The sequence below is a fragment of the Syngnathus floridae genome, chromosome 17, assembly GCF_059516105.1.
Source record: "Syngnathus floridae isolate MCC-2025c chromosome 17, RoL_Sflo_1.0, whole genome shotgun sequence".
Taxonomy (NCBI): Eukaryota; Metazoa; Chordata; class Actinopteri; order Syngnathiformes; family Syngnathidae; genus Syngnathus; species Syngnathus floridae.
In genome coordinates, this window is record NC_142429.1 from 7,476,490 (window position 1) to 7,490,067 (window position 13,578).

Here is a 13,578-nt window from a genome sequence, read left to right on the forward strand (position 1 = left end):
ATGAGAGGCAGGCACAATGTTCTCAAATGCTAGAAGGTACAATAGATGTGTGTGCAACAGAATAATTCATGACTTCCTAGGAATCTATTAGCAAGTAGATTTGTGAATAAATTTACACTTGATCTTCATTATTTTCCTATAGTACTTGCTTTTTCTGACATTTTGGTGTGGTTGTAAGTGAATTTTCTAATGTAAAATGTGTGCCTTGGCCTAATAAAGTTTGGGAGGAAATCACTGCTGTACATTCCCGTGTAAAAAAAAAAAAAAAAAAAAAAGCATAATGACTACCAATGTATGTTGCTTTGACCAACAAATCAGAGGACAAAATAAGGCTGACGTCATAAGGGCCAGATTTGCTTTGAAGCCAATCAGGTGAAAGAAACTCCCGTTGCTACAACGCCTTCAAACGTGCTGATAAAGGTAGATACAATCGACACGAAAGCACGTTGAGAATGAAATCAGATGTGAAACAAAACAAACAAAAACAAAAAAAAAACATTCCCTTCCAACAAGTGTCCCTAATGTGGTGTCCTGCACGTGTGCTAGCCGAGTGTCACGTGATAACCGACGTGCGCGTCAACGCACAGCACGTTCGAGGACGCGCACGCCAATGCAGGCGGGACGTGGCCTTGCAGTCCAACTTGCTTGCGCTGGCCCTTTAAGGACTGAAGGATTTGGGAGTGACGCGGATATGAAACCCAGTTTAGTTATCCTTTTTTTCTGCGCTATGAAAAATATTTGGACAAACTAGACTAACGGCTGTCAGACGGCTTTAATTAGCCAATTATGTTACCGGTTTACATGACTTGTTGAAGGAAGCGAGCGACGCTGCAGAAAGGGCGACGATCGGCCAGAAAGTCTTCCTCCGCCCGCCTTTCGGGGGATTATACTCTGAGAACTTTGGAGAAGTTCTTTGTATTCGGGGCGGTCGAGAGGGCTTGGCCAGCGGGCTGAACATGGACTGGGGCACGGAGCTTTGGGTGAGTCGCTGCCGAATATGCAACGCGGCCAGGACGACTCTTGCTAGCTTTTACGTGTGATTTAGTTAGCTTCTTTTGATTCCCCGACATGGTGCGTTCATGGTCACCGCCGTTTTGGAAACAGCGAGTTTTGCAAGTCCACGTTTGCACGATGACACACACACAATTGCGGGTCATTTTATTAGGTACACGAGATGCATTTGATCTATTTTGGACGGAGAAGGTCGTGCAGGTTGTACCTAATTTAATGTCCGAACATCACTTGCAGAGCACATCTAAGTTGTCGCGTCACCCCTTTCAAATGTTTTGCACTTAAAAGCAATTCCCTGCATGCATCTTCAAGGTGTCCCCCAGGGATACGTTGCAAGCACAGGAGATTGTGTGTTATTTCCTTGTTGACACTTGGCTTCCATAGAGATGACACCACATGCTCAGTGTTATTTTGATTTGAAAACAACCTTGTGTTGTAAATCACACGCGTGTGCACTTTTACTGTATGATATAATCATTGTCATTCAGGTGTAAACAATGGCAGAAAATGGGGACAGTAGCTCAATAATAATTGTGGTTATGTGTGAACAACTGTTCAACTTGTGACACACAAAACAATTGCTTCTGACTAGACAACTGCAATTGTGTACTGGAATGTTCTTAATAGAGTCGAAGTGTTTCCTCTGACAGCTTTTTTATCTAGACGCTGTATAAACAAAAAGTATGCATATATAAAAATCTATTCGTAAAAGTAAAGCTGACTTTTCTCTCAGCTTATCAGTACGACACTGATACCATTGGTTCACCATATGAAGGCCCTGTTTCCATTTCTCGTCATTGCTCACATGGCCTAAAATTGAGACGCGTTTGCCCTCTAAGCACTTAATAGGCACTGTTTCTTTTGCACTGAGTGCTATGTTGCCACATTTTCTTGTGTGCAGTTTTTCCACACTTATTCCGCAAAGTACATTCTTTTTACTGGCGGTCAGATAATTCGTTGTGTTAGCATCAGGCCGTAGCAGCTCGTGAGAACGAGACACCAGTAAGACGGTATAGTAACGTGATGTCACGGAGCCATTTTCCTTGACAGGCAGAATTGAAGAGAGAAATGCTGCAGCCTCATTACAGCCTTTCCCCCTCGGGCCACGTTTCCCGTCCCTTTTTCTGTTCAGCGTGCTTGTGCAACAGCGTAATTAGTTTTGCCCTACTTTGATTGGACGGTGTGAAGAGCAGGTTCTTTAGCTCATTTAGGTATTTGCTGATCCACATGCTTATTTGTGTTGCCCCCACCCAACGATTCTCTCTATACATTTGTTTCTTCTAGCAGTTATAAGTTAGTTCCTTTCCCCCAGTGTGGAATTGGGCGTCCATTGCTCACTGCTAAAAGGTTATAACACTGTGATTAATGATGCTATTCATTAGCTCGCATTTTGGTTTAGTTTTAAGCTAATGGCCCTAAATTCGGACTCCTTAAGATACCATAATAGCAGTGTTTGCCTTTCTTTGGAGTGGATTAAAAAAATATGCCTGTGAGTAATGTTATATTGTTTGTCGACATGTGTTGCTTCACCATTCAAATGTGTTGCTAAAGAATTATCACACTGTAACAAATTATGCTTATCGTTAGCCTGTCTGTGCTATTTTCGTTTTGCATTGTGTGTCACATTAAGTAGTAATGAATTAAAAACAGGAAAAATATATTTATATCAACATAATTGAAACTAATAATGAATCCACTACATGATTTGCTGCAAGGTAAATGGTTTTGAAGAATAACTAGGAAATAAACCAGTTGCTGGTTTCATGAATGTTTACCTCAAGTCACTTGTCTGGCATCTGATCGGACTTTAATCCCCCTGCTATTTAAAGGTGTGTGGTGTGCAAGACCAGTGTGGCGGCTCGTGCTAACCTGATAGCGAGCGCTAACAGTTATGGATACAGATAGTCATGAGCTGTTCAGGTGTCGCAAGTCACCTCTCCGTGAATGAACTCATCTATGGGGAATATATAAATGAGAAATGGCAGACATGTTGGCCTCGAAAACCCAAATCCTTGCACCATTTCTAAAAATAATAATCTCATAAAAGCGTGACACACAATGATGCGGCTCTGCTGTCTGAAAATGTTCCAGACGACATAATTACTCGGACGTGAATGAATAGCATCACATGTCGATGTTTCATGCTCGTAGCCTCAGGCCGATTGGTCAGTGAACACTAAAATTGCCCAGTAGGACTCATCCACACAACTGACCTTCTTTTTAATTTGAATTTTTTTGCTATTCTTCACCGTACCGCAGTGCAGGATTACCTCAGTTGGGCGGGTGAACAAACGTTAGTTGGATGACCTTTTGTTTTAGGCCACAGTCTTTAACCTTTTACTCTGTTCTGTAATTAGCCCAAATGTCGTCTCCGGAAGGGCAGACAAGGACTTCTCCGGGTTCCCCTCTTCAGTTTTCCACCCCCTCTCCCTCCCACCTTCTCCTCAATACAATCACCAGTCAGAAATAAATCCCGGGAATCTCCCGTGAGAGACGATCATCGTCACTCGCTCTTGACAGAGTTGCCTGAGCGTAGCCTTTTATGATGGAAATCAAATTCCACCCGGCAGAGAATGTCGAGATTTGCCGCTGACATGAAACGCAGTCTTATTTTACGCTACATTTGTCGTCAATTTGCCGTCGTCATGCGTCGTATCATAGCAAGTGCTTGCGGGCCTCATTATCATAATAGGAACACAATATGGAAGATATTTTTGTAGACACAAATAAGCTCTTGCTTGTATGGGCTTTTTAGATTCTTTGTGTGTCTTAAAAATAAAATTATTGTTAACATATGTGTATTATCGAACATAATAATGCCCTTGTTACTCGGCAACATTCCGTGTTTCAATGTCATGGCTAGCCCAAGCTAGCGACATGAAGCTAACTTTGTTTCATGCTGCTTTAGCAAATCAAGCGGTCATGTTTTTTTCCTTAAATCATTACACGGCTGATCTGGTCATAATAATCTCTCTTGGTTTGGAACAGAAAACGTATTTAGAAATTTGGACTGGCTCAGTAATTTCGAACCGGGTGATACTTTAGGGGCATGTCTCAAAATTCATAATTATAACCTCCTGAAATTTTTCCATGTCCCACTTTTGTTTTTGCTTCGGTAACCATGATACTTTTCGACCAATTTGATTCCAGCATCCATTCAACATGGCGTTCTTGTGCATCATAGCACATTCGAGGCGTCCGTGTCGCGTTTCCTTGTGACCAAATATGGCTCCTTTCTCGACTACGATTCTCACTTATGGAATGGCGGTGTTGAATTGGGCGTGAGGAAGTGCTCAAGTGAGTTTGCGGTATACAGTAGGCTTGATTTGCTGGTTCCTTTATCTTTGCCGGTGTTTTGTGGTTTCCTTTCACCCAAATTCGTCATGGCTTGTCATTTAGGCGTGAACTTCTAATTGCATCAGTGACATTTCGCTCCATTTGTGAATGGAATATCGGACAAGCAGCTGATGCGGGCAAACTTTTCTATCCGTGTTTTAACTGTAACTCTGCTACATGTGCTTGGAATGTCTGCAGCGTAACATGAAGCAAGATTCTTGACAGCATTCCAGCCAGAGCAACATTAACTCAACATGAATCACATCCTGCAGCGAGCGTCTCCTTTCCCTAATCACTCCCTTGTGTTCTATTTTAAAGATTTTTTTTTTTTTTTTTTTTTTTTTAAGGACCGATGTGACGTCATCGAGAAGCACACGCACTCCGGGTTGGAGCTGGTGGAGAAGTATGTGAAATTTGTGAAGGAGAGGACGGAGATTGAGCAGAACTATGCCAAGCAGTTGAGGTGGGCCTTGTCCTTCTTTTGGATCATCTCTTTCAAAGTGTGTGTGAGCTGTTTATGGCATGTTTGTCTAGTCCCATGACTCTATCGGAACACACTGGCCTCATTCTCCAGCTGCAGTCCCACTGCTCCCACTCGCTGAGCATGCGCTGAGGAAGTGGGAGCAGACGAGCACATGACACACAGGATGTGGTCAGAGGAAGAGTGAAATGAGGAAGAGGACCGGCATTTTTTTAATTTATTTATAAATTCCATACTGTGGTTGACAAGTCAATGAGTTTCCTCATGTGGTGATGTCATTCGACTTTTACTTTCATTCACCCAAACTTCCTTCTCTTGCATCCACATTGCAAAACACGATAAATATATAAATGTGCAGAAGTATTGGGACACACACATGTTGGATTAAAGATTGCTTTTTGTAGGATTCAGTCTGGAATGTGAGGTTGTCCTAATACTTTTGTCCACATTGTGTATGTCGTGGCATTATTTTTGAATCGCTTTTTGTCTTATTTCAGGAATCTGTCCAAGAAGTTTAATCTAAAACGGATCAGCAAGGATGAGCCAGATGTCAGGTGAGCTAAAGTAAAATAAAAATGACACTCCCAAGCTATTAGCTAATTTTTCACAGGGCGCTAACGGCCTTAACCGACAAATCTCTTATCACGACTTCCCTCCGAGTGCGTTATCTGAAATCCTCATCGCCGTCTGTTTGATCTTTTCCTCCGCCACGACCTTTAGGCTCACCAGCTACCAGTCGTTCATGGAAGTCTTGAACGAGACGAACGACTACGCGGGCCAGAGGGAGGTGGTGGCCGAGAATATGCTGATGAACATTTGCGCCGACCTCACTAAGTACCTGCAGGAGCTCAAGCTGGAGCGAAAGTCGGTCAGTAGTCAATTTGACGCAATTAAATAGATTTGTGGGAGAAAGTATTAAGATACGCCGCTTTTCCATCAAATCATACTTGGATGAGATCTATGTGGAAGAACCAATTCAAATTACTTTTTTCGAGAAAGTTAACTTCCTGTAGGTGTGTTCCAATACTTGAGTACCCTGGCAGTCGATATAAAGGGGCGGTTGACGTGCGTCACGGTCATGTGGATATTACGAACGTTCATTGAAGTGGATGTGCAGTGATGTGGCGTCTCTCGGCGAGGAGTCATTCCTTGGCTCCGTCTCGTCGGATTATCAGACTGAAAGCAGACGAGACGTCTCTGGCCGACACGCTGGCATTTGTTCTTTCCATTTTTTTTTTTTTCTCCCCATCGGATTGTCACTATTCACTCCCGCACTTACACACGGCTGCCCCCCCTCCCCGGTTGTCACATGAACTCAGCCCCCACCCTTCCTTCCCCTTTCGCTGACTCTATTTTTACAAATGTCTGCAGTATCTGATGGAGGCCAAGAAGGCCCAGCAGGCGTTGGAGAGCACCAACAAGCAGCTAGAAAGCGTAAGTGTGGTCTCGTATCGACACGGCATTGAAATGAACCTGGCAGTAAAAGTTCATGACAGATTTCATCCAGTCCGTAAATTATAAACTCTTTGGTTGCCATGTAGTCAAAGCTGTATTTTATTTTATTTTATTTTATTTTATTCTGGGTTCTCCACTTTCCAGAGTAAAAAGCGTTTTGAACGGGAATGGCGAGAAGCAGAGCGAGCGGCGCAGAACGCCGACAAGACTGATCAGGACAATAACGCCACTAAAGCGGATGTGGAAAAGGTGAAAACAGTTAAGAAGAGTTGAATTGTCTTGAGTCATGGCACTTATGATGTGTCTTCTTCCTGCGTGTTCTCGGAAGGCTAAGCAACAAGCTCACATGAGAGCGCACGTCGCAGAGGAATGCAAGAACGACTACGCCGCTCAACTTCAAAATTTCAACAAGGAGCAGAAGCAGTTTTATTTCACCGACATGCCGGTCATCTTTAATGTAAGTTATTGGGGAGGCAATTTCCCCTGCAAGCCACCCTCTAGCTCCGCCAGTGGCAGTGGCATCATCCACGTTGCATCAATATACAAAATATTAATATCATTTTCAAAATTGTTGTTTGCATGAACCAGAAAATGCAAGAATTGGACGAGCGGCGGATGCGAAAGTTGGCGCAAGGCTACATCTTGTACTCGGATATCGAGAAGCAGGTGATGCCCATCATCGGCAAATGCCTGGACGGCATCACCAAAGCCGGCACCAACGTCAACGAGAAACACGTGAGTCACTTTCGACCGACTTTGAACAAGTGCAGAAAAGTAATAGTCAGATGGCGCTCGCCACTCAGGACACCATGGTGGTCATCGAGCAGAACAAGTCGGGCTTTGATCGGCCCGGCGACGTAGAATTTGAGGACTTCAGTCAAGGCATGAATAGGACGTCGTCAGACGGCAGCGTGGGAACGCCTAAAGGCTCCATTGACCATACGGTTAAAAACCGAAGCAAAAACTTTTGGATTTTCAGCAAAAAGTCCAAGGTAGGATTTTGCATGTCATCCAAATGCACATGAACCAATATTTGATTATATCAAATTGAATATCAAGCGAAACTTTACATTTATTTCAGTACAGTAAATCAAAGACTATTTGAATTGAACTCCAGAAATAAATGAAGGTTTCTACGATATTCAGAATTACTGGGATGCAACTATAATGCAGTAGCGCAGCAGTCGACTAGCGGGCGGCTCCTTGCATGGCGGGCCGAGCCGGGACGGACCTCGTTCCCGTTCTAAACCTCCGCAGCATGCAATTTTTGAAATCATAATGCCTTTTTGCACCCCATAGTGTTTCTAGATCCCACCTGTTTGCATGATTGAGCCCCCCCCTCCCCTCTTCAAGACCCCCCCCCACCTACGCACAGGTCAACCGGCAGTCAAGCGTTGTGCTGCGCTTGTGCTTTCAGAGCCGGGGACAACATTGAATTTTTCCTCGGCAGGCATCCGCAAAACACACTGCTTCCATTATCCTTGGCGCTACAATCGCAAGCATTGTGAGGACAAGCCGCAATGTTATTTGCCGGGTCAGTAAAACGGGACTCGGGGTCAAGTGGCGCTGGCAAGTGGAGAAGCTGTTAGTTCGTAGCGACGACGTGGGGGGGGGGAAAAAAAAAAAAAAAACATTCGCCACTTGCGCGAAACTATTCCTGCTCACCTTCTACGCAATACTGCCACCTACAGCACCGGAGTGGAACAACGTCACGGTGGAGGGATTTTTTGTAATTATCAATCCGCATCGGTCACGTGAAATCGCTCGCTCTTCCAAGTCACATGAGTAGTCACCCCCCTCCATCACCCCCCCTCCCCCCTCCCTTCTATTCACAGCACTAAATGACCCCCTCTGTATTTCTTGTTTGCTTGTTCAACGCCTCTCTCCGCTCAGCATGTCTCCCCAGGCTGTGCTCGGCCGTGCATGTGTGTGTGTTGCTACGTGTCATCAGTCATGCTCTCCTAATTAGGCCCGAAGCCAGATGAAGAGCAAGCTCACTTGAAGGGACTTTCTGGGTCTGGCAATGAAAGCACCACTTCTCCTGTATTGCTGGGTTTTTATTTTCTCGATGAGCCCATAAACCTCGCTCGTTCGCTCGCTCGCTGGCTGGTGTGTGTTTGTTTGCTGCCATGTTGCCAGGGCTCAATGTTGTCTTCTTGCTTTGTATTGGGCTTCAAGGTGTTGACAGTGTCTTTTTCTTTCTCTTGTCATCTTGTTTTGTCTTTTTGTCCCCCCCCCCCCGTCCCCACCCCTGCTGTACATCGACCCGCCTGCTTCCTGCTGTCCCCCCCCTCCCATCCCTATTTCCTTACCAGCTCTCCCCTTCCACGCTCCCACCTTTCTCCACCCCTCCCGCCCCCTCGCCCGTTAACGGACCCCCGTCCCCCAAGTTTGGCCGGGACCCCCTGTCGTACTGTTTGAAGGAGATCAATAAGACAGTCAAACCCAGAATCTCGTCCTTCCGCACACTCAGGAGATCGGTGAGTCGGTTGGGGCCTGCACATGCTATGTCGCTCCACCTAAGCACTACTTTTGTCTTATTGTATTTTCTTGCTGTGTGTGTTTGCTGTACAGTTTATGGAATGTTCCTCACATCACGTTTGCATAAGACACCATTGCACAGGCTTCTTTTTAACGACACTAAGCATGTGTTCCAAAATATATTTTGCTTCCTTCTCTTTTTAGAAGTTCACACCAGAGAGGATTCCGGTAATATGGCACGCGCTGGTTTGCAAAGCGGGTGACTCATAAAGCGGCCACCTTCCCAATGCAAATGCTCATTTGGTTATGATAATAAAAAGGAAAAAAAAAAGAGCAAACAAATCTGACTCAGTTGCTCAACGACTTGTCCCACAGCAGTTGACATGATTTTTTTTTTTTGCATTGAAAAGGTGGTCACTTGTTGGTGGAGGAGAGGACACGCAATTGGTCACGCTATGAGAAAATTGGGCTTCTTCGGCACGAGGGAACATGAGAAAGGAGTGTTCGGGCCACACTGATTACAAGGGGAAATAAATCGGTTGTGGTGCCGCAGGAATATGGATAAAAAAGCAATTAAATGAAAATAATGTACAAGAGAATTTCAGCGGGTGAATGTCAGTTGGATTCTAATCATGGCTGTATTCTCGTAATATTACAAGATTCCGATTTTTTTGTTAAGAGGTCGTAATAGCTCTTGTTTTTATGTTTTAATTTTCATGATACTCTGACTTTTTGAAGTTTGTATTTAATCAATTTGACCTTATTATTCTTAAGTAGATAACAAAAGCGGCAAGTTGAAGGTTCGTCTCATTATGGAACATGACAATGAAATATGTTGATTTCAAATGAAAATAAATTCAAATACCAGATTAAGATGTCACTTTATGAGAATTAAGTAAAATATTATATAAAAAAATATCCATATTTATACACATTTTAAAATACCCAATATGTTTTTTTTATTCAAAATATTCTTGTAATATCGCTTCCATTTTAAAAATCTAGTTTTCAGTGTGCCCCTAACATTCCCTCATCCAGCGTGACCAACTGTGCCCAGATTAACCTTTTGTTTTGGAAAGTAATCTGATCTCCAAACGTGAGAGCGCCTTGGTGTTTTTTCCTGACTGTGTGTGTGTGTGTGCTTGTTTCTTTTCTGTATGCTCCGCAGCGTTAACGTTGACATCCTGTGACCTTTTTTTGCAGCCGGCGGTCACGGAGGACTTCACGCACCTCCCTCCGGAGCAGCGCAGGAAGAGGTTGCAGGAGAAACTGGAGGAAACTGCCCGAAGGTTGCAGAAGGAAATCGATCAAAGGTCTGCACCCGTCCGTTCATCTCCATTAGGGTTCCCCCTAGTGGACATCGTGTTAATGGCATTGCGCGAGTGAGTGAAACTTATCAAACTCTCTCTCTGTCTGGCTGTCAGTGAGGCCCTGGAAAAGATGAAGGGTGTTTATGAGAAAAATCCTGATCTGGGAGACGCCGGCAGCCTCTTACCCCAAATCAACCATACAAATCTGAATATAGAACGCCTCAGGCAGGAGCAAAACAAGTATGAGGTAATGCCGACGTCAGGGCTCGTCTTATTTATTTTGCCCTGTAATAGGTAGACGGGCCATACTCTGAATTATTAATCTGAACATGAAGTATTTGTAGCAGCCTACTGAGAGAGGCAATTAGGCCTTTTAGTTTGATGGGAGCAGGTACAAGGTATTACCTTGTCGGAATTAACTTCACCCACAGGAGCTTAAACGCACCGCTTGGCTTTTTGGTGGTAATTCTAAATTGCAAATCAACTTGTTAACAGCAACACTTAACAAGTGTTAAATGTGAGCTGTCCGAATGGACGTGCTATTTATATTTTTATTATATTCTATTATTATTTTATTTGTATTTATACTCTCTTATTACTATTTAATGCTGTTAAATGCCATGATGATGCTTTTCCAGACATGGCTGGCTGATGCAGGCGGTCGAGGAGACACGCCACGATACAAATCTCACTCCTTCAACAACAACGACACTCACGAACCGCTTAGGTGATTCGCATTTTCCTCCCACCAGTGTTTGACCCATTGAGATTGCCTACACACCCATATGTGTGTGTGTGTGTTCTATCCAGGCTGGATGGAGCACACTCCGATGGTGGCACGCCCGACGCCTCCTCCCACGCCATCTATGCTGAGTTTGATGATGACTTTGAGGATGAGGAATTAGCGGCGCCCATCGGGAACTGTACCGCCATGTATAACTTTCCCGGTATGTCGCTAGCTTTATTACTACATCCACCTTGCCGCAAAAAAATAACAAAAATGTTAGCAATCTGATTATCTTTACCCTTGGGAGCGATATTTCGAAATGTTCATCATCAAGGTTGTGTCTGCGTCGCAGGCGCCAGCGAAGGCACCATCGCCATGCAGGAAGGAGAAGTCCTGGCCGTGGTCGAGGAAGACAAAGGCGACGGCTGGACTCGCGTCCGTAGGAGCAACGGGGACGAAGGCTACATCCCGACGTCTTACGTCTCCATCTCGCTTCATAAATGATGCACGTAGGCGAGAGCTACAAGATTGGACTCCCTTGAAAAAAAAGATAAACAGTTAAGGGAGCCATCGTGAAGATGTTAAAGCGCTCATGGGCAGGACCAGAAGCGCTACCACGAAGTAGGGGAGGGGGCGGGGCTCATGCAAATGTAGTCCCAAATCGCTAAAAGCACGGTGCTAACAACGTGTGTTCCACATGGTTTGCTCTTCTTGTAATCCTACTTAGGAAAAATATTTTCGGATGAGTTCTCGGCATCACTTTACATCAACACACGGTGACGCATTTGCTTCGAGTCAAGTTTCGGACCTCGATTGTCTCGGTGTGTTTTCATTTTTGGTTGACAGCAGACAATCGCAGACCATCGTCCAAGCTAAAAAGACACAGTGGTTCCCTTTGCTGTGTTTTCTACTACATGTAATTTATTACAAATGTTTATGTCCTTTTTTTTTTTTTAATGTTCCGCTTTGAATTTAGTAGTTTTTTTCAAGTTCTTGCACACGCAGCGGAGAATGTAGTCACAAAAGGGAGCAGAGGAATGCACGAGTTGCAAAAGTAGTGACTATTGTATTTATGTAAGATACACTTTAGAGTCACAACAAGACCACTATTGTCTTATTTAACCTTTGAAATTAAGATTTTTACAGTGTGATAGAGAAGTGAAAGACGCTAATTATTTGTAGTGCGTTGCTCTTAATTGTCTTCATACACTTTTAAGTTTGTTCTAAGCTACGTTTCGGAGGAAACATTTGTCTTTGGTGCCTTTCTGCTAAGAATCATCAACGTTATTGTTACACATGTCCATATTCACCACTTTTGCATTAAAGTTATTTTCCTGGTTCAGAACTAAATAAATCTGGAGCACATTTTAAAGTTAAATGTGTCGTTCATACTCTTACATTCTAATTTAATTTCCATATTTGTATGTTTTAAAACCTGTTATGTATTATAGCTTTTCTGGAAGCTGTTTATTGTTTTTGCTGGTTTTATTCATTTAAAATTTATGCTGTGCTGTACGGAAATTTATCCATATTCATAGTAGAGAACGCTTGAAACATCAACCACTAGATGGCACTGTTGTATCTTTCCACAATAAGACTGTAGCTTTCATCGTTTTTCGCGTTTATTTCAAACAGGTCATACGCATTTTGTTTTTCAAATTGCTTTGGAAATTCATCTCCCAAAATGTGTCTAATTCCAAACTGAAACACTTAAAACAATATTTTTCTTGAGTGTATAAATTCTAAAAAGATTCAAATATCCTCGCTGATGTATAATCACTCTACCTTGAACATCCAGAAGTTAATGATCGGAAATCGAATGGGAGCTCTCCACCGGGTCGGAACATTTATCGCACACAAAGACTCAGGGGAAAAAAAACGATAAAGGGCAAGAGCGTACACTTTTTTATTATCCATCGCCAAAAATGCATTACAAGTGATTAACGTGTCAGTCAATATGAAGGGGACCTTTCGATGATGCAATTATCTGCCTCAACCAAACAATATAAAGACTAAAATTGTATTTTATAGCCAATACTTTTTCTATGTAGTTTCATAAACAGAGTTGGTGGTTTCTGTTACAAAAAAGCAATTACTCTATCTCTCTGGCTGCTGCGCCACGGGTGTTTAAAGATTTAAAATTCCATCCTCAAGCAGTTGCCCAAAGAATGAAAAAGGGATATATCCACAGAGGTTAACTTTTTCAGAAGCTCTGGTGGTCTTGTAGCATATTTTTTCCTCCCTCCTCCAAGCCACAACATTAAACAATTTTACGAGGCCAAGTCGGAGTGAAAAATACTGAATAATTAAATATTTCAAGTTGAGAGTTTGCGTAGCTGCTGTTCAGACACTTTGTGAATCGTACAATGAAAGTAATGAATAAACAATAAGGCTTTTTGATTACTTTCTTGTAAATGTACAAATAATCGTCCCGAAGCCTGACAAATGCCTCATTTTCATTCCTGGGGTTGTGCCTGCAAAAAATCTATCGGACTTTCAGCGGCCATTCATTGATGCATTGGCGTTGCCTTGGTTTCTTTTCACTTAGAAGATGGGAATGGCCAAATTGCACGTAAACTGGACCGTTTTAGGTTCTGTAAAAGCAGCATTATGTCAAGATGTTTTTCTTGGAAATAGCCTCTAATGACGATAAAAACGTACCTCAAGGAGCATAATAGTTGTTCGTTAAATTTACTCTTACAGATGCACAATGGTTCTAAAGGACAATCTACTTATATTTATCGGTATTTATTTGTAATAAACTGGTGTGGATATAT

At 43.1% G+C, this 13,578-nt stretch overlaps 1 protein-coding gene across 4 annotated transcripts; it reads left to right on the plus strand.

Moving 5' to 3' along the window:
- Positions 1-502: 502 nt before the first annotated feature.
- trip10a (thyroid hormone receptor interactor 10a) lies at positions 503-12,179 on the plus strand. Of its 4 annotated transcripts, XM_088358193.1 has the most exons (16): positions 503-980; positions 4,695-4,810; positions 5,326-5,382; positions 5,549-5,696; positions 6,200-6,262; positions 6,428-6,532; positions 6,612-6,740; positions 6,872-7,018; positions 7,087-7,275; positions 8,599-8,763; positions 8,969-8,992; positions 9,968-10,077; positions 10,189-10,321; positions 10,713-10,801; positions 10,885-11,021; positions 11,154-12,179. In XM_088358193.1, the coding sequence occupies exons 1-16, from the start codon at positions 957-959 to the stop codon at positions 11,303-11,305; spliced, it is 1,788 nt and encodes a 595-aa protein (XP_088214319.1). In that variant the 5' UTR covers positions 503-956; the 3' UTR covers positions 11,306-12,179. The 4 variants fall into 4 exon arrangements, with proteins under 4 accessions (XP_088214319.1, XP_088214320.1, XP_088214321.1 ...); XM_088358194.1 differs by lacking the exon at positions 8,969-8,992; XM_088358195.1 differs by lacking the exon at positions 8,599-8,763 and having other exon boundaries at positions 504-980.
- The last annotated feature ends 1,399 nt before the right edge of the window (positions 12,180-13,578 follow it).